At 50.1% G+C, this 8,988-nt stretch overlaps 1 protein-coding gene across 1 annotated transcript; it reads left to right on the top strand.

Annotated features, from left to right (window-relative positions):
* The first annotated feature begins 452 nt into the window (after nucleotides 1–452).
* LOC135813009 (uncharacterized) lies at nucleotides 453–1,466 on the top strand. The gene has a single exon (XM_065326227.1). It carries the CDS (start codon nucleotides 453–455, stop codon nucleotides 1,464–1,466), a length of 1,014 nt encoding a protein of 337 aa, XP_065182299.1.
* Nucleotides 1,467–8,988: the final 7,522 nt, after the last annotated feature.

The raw sequence follows: 8,988 nt of genomic DNA, 5'->3' as shown, positions 1-8,988 counted from the left end.
ATTACATCACTTACACATTACCCATTTGCCACATCGAGCGTATGACGTTTTTCCATGTTCTTTCTCTCTTGCATGTCATGATGCAATACTGATTGCACCTACATGATGCAATACTGATTGCACCTACATGATGCAATACTGCTTTGTACTTACATCAGCAATTGCAATTCTCATGACCACATCCGTTTCCTTCTTGCACTTTCTACCGCAACGCACAATTGCTAACGCTTCTCTCTCTACCCTATATAAGCTGCATTCGCTTGCATATTATTCAGATCAATCGCAATCTTTTCCATTCCGACTCAACTTGAATTAGTGCTTTCTTAGTTGTAATAAAACGTTGTGTTCCACGACCCGTTGCACGGCTGAGTTGAATCTAGCGAAGCACTAAATTGGTGACCCCGACGTGATCGATTTCCGACCTGATTCAACGTTCTGTGCAATTTTTAGAAATGTCCGACAACGAGCAACCCGCTCCCGCTCTCGAGGCTGATGCCGCTCCAGACCAAGCTGCAAACCCCGCTGGAAACGTTGGTCCACCAGACGCTCCGGCCCAAGACGGCCCTGCCGCAAGGACCATCGCGCCAGTCAACTTCAAACTGCCGCCGTTCTGGCCAGGTGACCCGCAGTTATGGTTTGCGCAGGCTGAAGCTCACTTCTCCAACCACCGGATTAACACCTCCCGAGCACGGTACAATGTGATCGTGTCATCGCTAGCTCCGGAGTTTGCAACAGAGATCCGTGACCTGTTGATCGCTCCACCGCAAGACGAACCCTACGCCAAGCTGAGGGCTGCACTCACAACACGGACGCAAAAGTCGGAGCAAATCCGTCTTCGAGAGCTGTTGTCAACCGCCGACGTCGGAGACAGCAAACCCAGCAAGGTCCTACGCAGAATGCAGCAGCTACTGGGAGGAAAATCGCTTGACCCTTCTATCTTGCGGGAACTCTTCGTGCAACGTCTACCCCCAGCTGTCCGTCAGATTCTAGCAGCTACACCTACGACTCTGTCTCTGGAGGAGTTAGCGGCCCTCGCTGACAAAGTGGCCGAGTCTACAGTCCCATCAGCGAACACTCAAGTACACGCAGTTTCGGAAAAGGCCACTTCAAAAACTGCTGCAGTCGGCTCAACTGCCTCAAGTGCTACCACTTGTTTCAGCCCCAGCTCTGACTCGACGACTCAGCTGTCGCTACTCCGTTCGGACTTGGACAAGCTGTGTCTGACTGTACAAGCGCTAACCCAGGTGCGCTCCCGTGGACGTGACGATTGCCCCATCAAAACGGCGGGATTTCCAACACGGGATCGGCGCACTGGACGCAGCGCTTCCCGCTCTCCCAGCCGCGCCGTACGCATTGAGGACACCGATAGCGACGACGTCTGCTGGTTCCACGCCAAGTTTGGTGACAAAGCTCGACGTTGCCGATCTCCATGCCGTCTGTCGGGAAACGGGACCGCCAGCCGCTAATCGCGACCACTAGCCCGGCTGGCTCCACCTCCACTTCTGAAGGTCGCCTCCTGTATATGCGTGACCGTGTCAACGGAATCAATTTCCTGATCGACACCGGCGCCTCAGTAAGTGTACTTCCTCCGTCCTTTGCTACCTCTGTAAAACGTTGTCATAGCCCTAGTCTTCGTGCCGCCAATCACAGTACTATAGAAACGCATGGTCAACAATTCCTTGAGCTTGACATTGGTCTCCGTCGGTCGTTCAAATGGGTGTTCGTTGTCGCCGATGTCAATTACCCTATCCTCGGAGCCGATTTCCTGTGCCACTACAAGCTGACTGTCGATCTTGCAACGGGACAACTGCAGGACTCCTCGACCAATCTACGCATCAACGGAGTGGCCGCCGATGTCACGGATTCTGCAGCCAACCTCCTCGCAACCGATCAACCGAACCGATATTCGTCTCTCCTGGCCGAGTTTCCAGACCTTGTTCGACCTGCTACTGGTGAGTCGCCATCCAAGCACAATGTTACCCATCGCATAGTCACTAATGGCCATCCCGTGCATGCTAGACCCCGCCGCTTAGCTCCTGATCGCCTTGCCACTGCTAAAGCTGAATTTCAGCACATGCTCACACTGGGCATTGTTCGCCCGTCTGCAAGCTGTTGGTCTTCCCCGCTGCATATGGTCCCGAAACCCTCTGGTGACTGGCGCCCTTGCGGCGACTACCGAGCCTTGAATAACTGTACAGTCCCCGATCGCTACCCCATTCCTCATCTGCAAGACTTCACTTCCCATTTGCATGGCACGACCATCTTCTCCAAGATAGATTTAGTCCGAGCATATCACCAAATCCCAGTCCATCCTGATGATATCCCCAAGACTGCCATTACCACACCTTTTGGCCTATTTGAGTTTGTCCGAATGCCCTTTGGTTTACGCAACGCTGCCCAAACCTTTCAACGCTTCATTGACCAGATCACTGCCGACCTTCCATTTTGCTTTGCATACATTGATGATCTCTTAGTCGCTAGTGCTAGCCCCGCTGAACATGAACGCCACCTCCGCTGCCTGTTCCAACGCCTAGTTGATCACGGTATCATCATCAACGTACAGAAGTCCCGGTTTGGCGTATCCGAACTAGACTTTCTGGGCCACCACGTTGATGCCACCGGTATTCAACCCCTACCGACCCGAATCCAAGCTATCAAGGAGTTTTCGCTACCGACCAGTGTCCGTAAGCTACGAGAATTCCTAGGCCTGGTCAACTTCTACCACCGGTTCCAGCGCAACCTCGCAACCCGCCTTGCACCACTCAACGCCATGTTACAAGGTCGGCCGAAGAGCAAGGGCCCGCTTGAGTGGACGGATGAGGCACGCGAGGCCTTTGATTCGACCCGCAGCGCCTTAGTCCACGAAGTCACCCTCTACCACCCTAGCCCTGACGCTGCCTACAGCATGATGGTTGATGCATCCAATGTTGCCGTCGGCGCTGTTCTACAACAACACATCAACGGTGAGTCCCTGCCTGTCTCGTTCTTCTCACGCAAGCTAAAGCCGGCCGAGACCCGTTATAGTACGTTCTGCCGAGAATTACTAGCCATATACCTCGCCATCAAACACTTCCGTCATTTCCTGGAAGGCCGTCCGTTCCACGTCTGCACCGACCATAAGCCACTGATCCACGCTATCCGAAGCCACTCGCAACAACACAGTCCTCGCCAGCAACGACACCTCAGCTACATTGCCGAGTTTACCACTGATCTTCGATACGTCCCTGGTAAGGAAAACGCTGCAGCTGACGCACTCTCGCGTTGTGACCTACCCGATGACGCCATCGCAACCATTGCCAGCCTGGACTTCGGCAGCCTCGCCCTCGCTCAACGGGCCGACAAGGAACTCTCCAAGCTCCGTCACACTGTCCCTCCGTCAACATCACTCGTCTTCAAAGACATCCAGTTTCCCATGGTTAACACACCGATGACGTGTGATATCTCCACTGGCTCCGCTCGTCCATTCGTCCCAAGCCAGTTCAGACGAGGTATCTTCGACTCACTCCACAACCTCTCTCACCCCGGACACCGGACCACCCGGCAGCTCATCACCAGCCGCTACGTTTGGCCGTCAATGAACAAAGACATCGCTGCGTGGTGCCGCTCCTGTATCGCTTGCCAGCAAACCAAAGTCCACCGACACACGACCACTCCACTCGCCAAGTTCCGAAAACCAGATGCCCGATTCTCGCACGTCCACATCGATATTGTGGGACCGCTTCCACCGTCTAACGAGTTCTCGTACCTCCTAACAATGGTCGACCGTTTCACTCGTTGGCCCGAGGCCATTCCCATACCCGACATCACCGCCGAGACCGTCGCTCGCCACTTCGTGAGTTCCTGGGTTTCCCGCTATGGTGTACCGACTCTTCTAACTACCGACCGTGGTTCCCAGTTCGAATCGTCCCTGTGGTCCTCGCTGATGTCTCTCCTGGGTACGTCCCGCATCCGTACAACCGCCTACCATCCTGCCGCTAACGGGTTGGTTGAACGGTTTCACCGACAGCTGAAAGCCGCCATACGTTCTTCAGACAACCCCCGCCGCTGGACCGAACATCTACCGCTGATTCTACTGGGAATTCGTTCTTCCCTCAAGGCTGATCTAAACTGTTCGGTTGCTGAACTAGTCTACGGTTGTCAACTCCGTCTACCCAGCGATCTGTTCATCGAGACACATGAGCAGTTTCCAGATCCCACATCCTATGTTAGTCGGCTGAAGCAAGCCATGGCTGAACTCCGCCCTACACAGCCCCGCCACCCATCTGGCCGATCCGTATTTGTTCCTGCCGACCTCGCCACCTGCAGCCATGTGTTCCTTCGCCAGGACTCCGTTCGCACACCGCTACAACGTCCATATTCTGGCCCCCACAAGGTTCTCCGTCGTACGGACAAACACTTCACCATCGACCTCAACGGCCGCACAGACGCTGTCTCTATTGACCGTCTGAAGCCAGCCTACATCGATGGTGAAGAAGATGCATCGGCTCGTCCTGCCCCGACGCCGTCTCTCGCTCATGATGTCCTCCCACCACGACAGACCCGCTCCGGTCGTCAAGTGCGCTTTCCCTCATACTATTGAGCCACTCTCGTGTTACATTCCATTCAGATATTGTAGGTTACAGTACCTTGACTTGAACCATTGCGCATGTCATTTTCATATCGTGCATTTCCCCCGGAAATCCACTAGGTGGGGAGCTCTGTAGTGCATATTCACGAACATTCTACAGTCCATGCACACGTGACATTACGCAATGATTGCATAGGCAAATTCTAGTTACTTCCCTTTTGATTACGTAGTGATTACATCACTTACACATTACCCATTTGCCACATCGAGCGTATGACGTTTTTCCATGTTCTTTCTCTCTTGCATGTCATGATGCAATACTGATTGCACCTACATGATGCAATACTGATTGCACCTACATGATGCAATACTGCTTTGTACTTACATCAGCAATTGCAATTCTCATGACCACATCCGTTTCCTTCTTGCACTTTCTACCGCAACGCACAATTGCTAACGCTTCTCTCTCTACCCTATATAAGCTGCATTCGCTTGCATATTATTCAGATCAATCGCAATCTTTTCCATTCCGACTCAACTTGAATTAGTGCTTTCTTAGTTGTAATAAAACGTTGTGTTCCACGACCCGTTGCACGGCTGAGTTGAATCTAGCGAAGCACTAAACAAGTAAATTCTTGCAGAAAACTTTAACCCACAATTTTTTGACCGCATTTTTGCGATATTCTTGTTTGGTGTGTCTAGCTTCCTGTTCTCCATGTCGAAATGCATGTTTGGTGGTTGTTCAAGTGTTCATTAGTATCTGACCAGCATGCGTAGAACATTTGGTTCAAAAATAATGAGGGATGCCAATGTTACAAGCATTTGAATGCATGTACATGTATGCTGGCGCCAAAGATAGCCTATCACTTATAGAGAGGTTTTGCAGAGCGAACGTTCGCGCGAATTTTCGTTTGACGTCACGAAAAGCGAAACTTCGTGCGAACGTTCGCAGTTTTGAACGCGAAAGTTGCAGGAAACGCGAAACAAACTTTCGCAGTAATTATTTTCGCTCTTTGTGGACCGCTGGTCAGCCTGGTGCACGGTGATCTTCATGTTTGTGCTTTATCTCTACTCTTCAAAGTCTCTTGGCTTGGTCCGCGAGTGCTAGCTTTCCTATACTTGTGGCAGCCCGTGTTGCTTCATCTCCAGAACCATCTCCGATCTCCTGCTTGCTCGTCTTCTCACTGCTCAGAGTCGGTTACATCAATGATGCCTTTCGAATCTCACGTGTTGATGCGCAAGATTACGGCACAAGCCAACCCGACCCATTTGTCTGTGGGTCTCCGGCCATGGACAACGTAGTCAAAGAGCTCTCGTCTCAGGCCGTGACTCAAGGTACCTGGTGCGCGTGCCGCCACTCGCAACCAAAAAAATAATCGGATGGAGACGACTTCTCAAAAACAAGCGAGTGCACACGAACATTTATTGGAGCGAGATACATGCAAACTTTCGCAGTAATTTTCGCTCTTTGTGGACTGTTCGTGCACAGTGAGCCACCCTCAGTCCTCATGTTTGTGCTTGATCTCTACTCTTGGCTTGGTCCGCGGGTGCTAGCTAGGCTATACTTGTGGCGGCCCGTGTTGCTTCATCTCCGGGGCCATCTCCTGCCTGCTCGTCTTCTCACTGCTCAGAGTCGGTTACATCAACGATGCATCGATGCCTCTTTGAATTTCAGGTGTTGATGAGCTAGATTACGGCACAAGCCAACCCGTTTGTGACTGTGGGTCTCCGGCCATGGACAAGGTAGTCAAGGAGCTCTCGTCTCAGGCCGTGACTCTAGGTGCCACCACTCGCAACAACAAAAATAATGGGGCTGTTAAGTGTGACGTCACGGCCCCTTCGATACGCATAGCAACGGAGAGCACTGGGGACAAACAAAAGTCGCGTCCTCTGGATGGAACCAGTTGTCAAAGGCAACAGCATCTAAATGACTGGAGAGAGACCAGTTTTTGTTTGCTTTTTCTTCAAGCGATTGTTGTCGCTCTTTACTCCTTGTTCTTTCCTCTACAAATCTCCTGTAGTCGTCGAGGGCCTTCATAATGGCTGTGAAATTGGCTGCCCACTGTAAAACTCCGTGTTTGAGAGTGCTTTGAAGATTCTTCGCGTACTGATGGATCAAAGTACGAGCGCTCCCTGTGGATTCGATTATATGTAGGTGAGTTGTTCAAGAAATCAGTGTCTTCTTTCTGTCTCTGCCCTCACGCTGGCACAATATCAGCCTCTATATCCATGACAGCCCGCACCTCCCGTAGACTGCATGACTTAGATATATTCTCGCCCTCCGTGGTGATTGAAGACCCATAGAAGAAGTTGTTCAGAATGATGTCCTGAGAATATAAAATATAATAATTCTAGGGATTTGTTACAGGGTATTTTGGAAGGATGGAGAGAGAGAGAGAGCACTGTTTGAAGTGTTTGTCTCACTGTAATTACTCCTGATTATTGAATGGTGTATGATCTACTCGATATTTTCCACAATGGTTTTTCCTGATTTGCGGGATCTCTTCTTTTGCTGTTTGCGTGTTTACAGGAAGTGACTGTCTGGTGTATCTGCACCAGATCCTGGGAAAATGAAGTCAGATGCAGAGGCAGGGTCGTGCAGTGATGCAACACTGCCGTTCTATGTGCAACGTCACAGCTAATTCCCCCGGCGAAAACACAAAAAGACAAACACGTGAAGAGACTACAGTATTGACCGTTCTGGTAATGAATCGTGACTGCTCGGACAGTCGATAATCGAAACACAGAGCACCAGCATGATGTTTTCATATTGGGAACCACACACCAGCTCAATTCTCAAGCCCAAAAATTAATGAATACAAAACACAGAGCGTTGCAACAAGAGATCATCCGGCAACCAAACCAACCTGGGTCTAATGCACTTAATAGTCCTGAAATACGCAGGCCACACAAAGCAGTGCAAGCACATACTGTTACAAGGTACATGCATTGCAGAACAAAGTGGCACCGAAGATACACAGGGTTATAGCTGCACACTTGTGCATGTGCTCGCTCAGCCCAAGAACACGCATGATGATAGAAACAATCCGGGGAAACACGCTAGCACCGAAGTAAGCATCAAGACGTAAATAGTGCAGCTCTGAAAAAGTAAAAATTACATTGACATGTACATTGGTGTGCCGAGTAGTATCATCCTTGATTACCCATCCAACCAAGACGTTATCAGGTCCCAGACGCCGAGATCGCACGCCGAATGTGAAGTGCATCTAGCCTTGAACCTGTTGCACAAGGCACACACATATGACAAAAAAGAAATCCACTCCGATTATTTCCAGAGGCCAACCATAACAGAACACAGAAATGAAACCACGGGCTCAACAAAGTAAACGCAAAGGAAATTAGTTAAAATAATCCATGAAGTGCTATTTTAATTCCAGCGCTGACTGCAGTGTGGCGTCATGGCCCGATACCCGCTGAGCATAGACACAAACTCCATTTGACAGGGGCAAGATAAACTATTTTGGAAAAAAGTCATAAAGTACAGCACTCCAATGACATGACGGACACCTCGTGCAAATGCGCGGTCTGTTCATCCGGCCAACTCGGCCACGCATGAGAGTGTGTGCATGTACGCGCGCGGGTACATACACACCATGTATTCGGTGCGTATGGCGTACCTGTTGCGGAGATATGAAGATGGAATCATTACTGATCATGATGTTACATGTACATTTACAGTGTATGTTTGAGTGTAAAGTAAATTTGATTTTTCTACACATTTCTTCGACACAACTTACTCCACATCTTCGCATTTCTCATAGTCCATCCACCTACACTCCGTCTCAGTTGAGGAAAACCCTCCCAGGTATACACTAGTCACCACAGCCATGTGATGACATTGGGATGGGTCCCAAGCACGATTGCACTCTCCAGTTACAATAATAATTTATTTGTCCAGATTATCTGCGAAGACAAAATGCAATGCATAGCGGCAATTGATGGATGCAGAGAGAGTTTGTAAATACACATATCTTTCCACTTGTTCAGGAGCTTACATTTTGGAGTTCACATCGTTTACACGATCTCTTATGCTGTCTTGCACCTTGGCTTTGTTGACCAGGGATGCGCCATCCCAAAAGACATTCTACAGGAGCTACTAATGCAGAGCGTTTTTCACGCTCGATCTCGCCGATCTACCTCGTCACGCCAATAAAATCCTCCGTGACACTGGCTACAGTCACAAGAGACGTCTCAGCAAGGTAATGAGCACGACAACGCCGTCGAGATCAAGGAAAAAGAGAAAACAAAACACTGAAAACAGCAAAGAAGAAACGAAGAAATGTACACGATTCCTATATGTTGCCACTGACAACTGGTTCGGTGGAGACGACGCTACTTTTGTTTGTCCCCAGTGGGATTGTTGCTATGCGTATCGAAGGGACTGTGACGTCATCACTTAA

Source organism: Sycon ciliatum, chromosome 3 (assembly GCF_964019385.1).
Source record: "Sycon ciliatum chromosome 3, ocSycCili1.1, whole genome shotgun sequence".
Taxonomy (NCBI): Eukaryota; Metazoa; Porifera; class Calcarea; order Leucosolenida; family Sycettidae; genus Sycon; species Sycon ciliatum.
The sequence above is the reverse complement of the archived record's forward strand: the minus strand, read 5'-3'. Positions and strand labels throughout refer to the sequence as shown.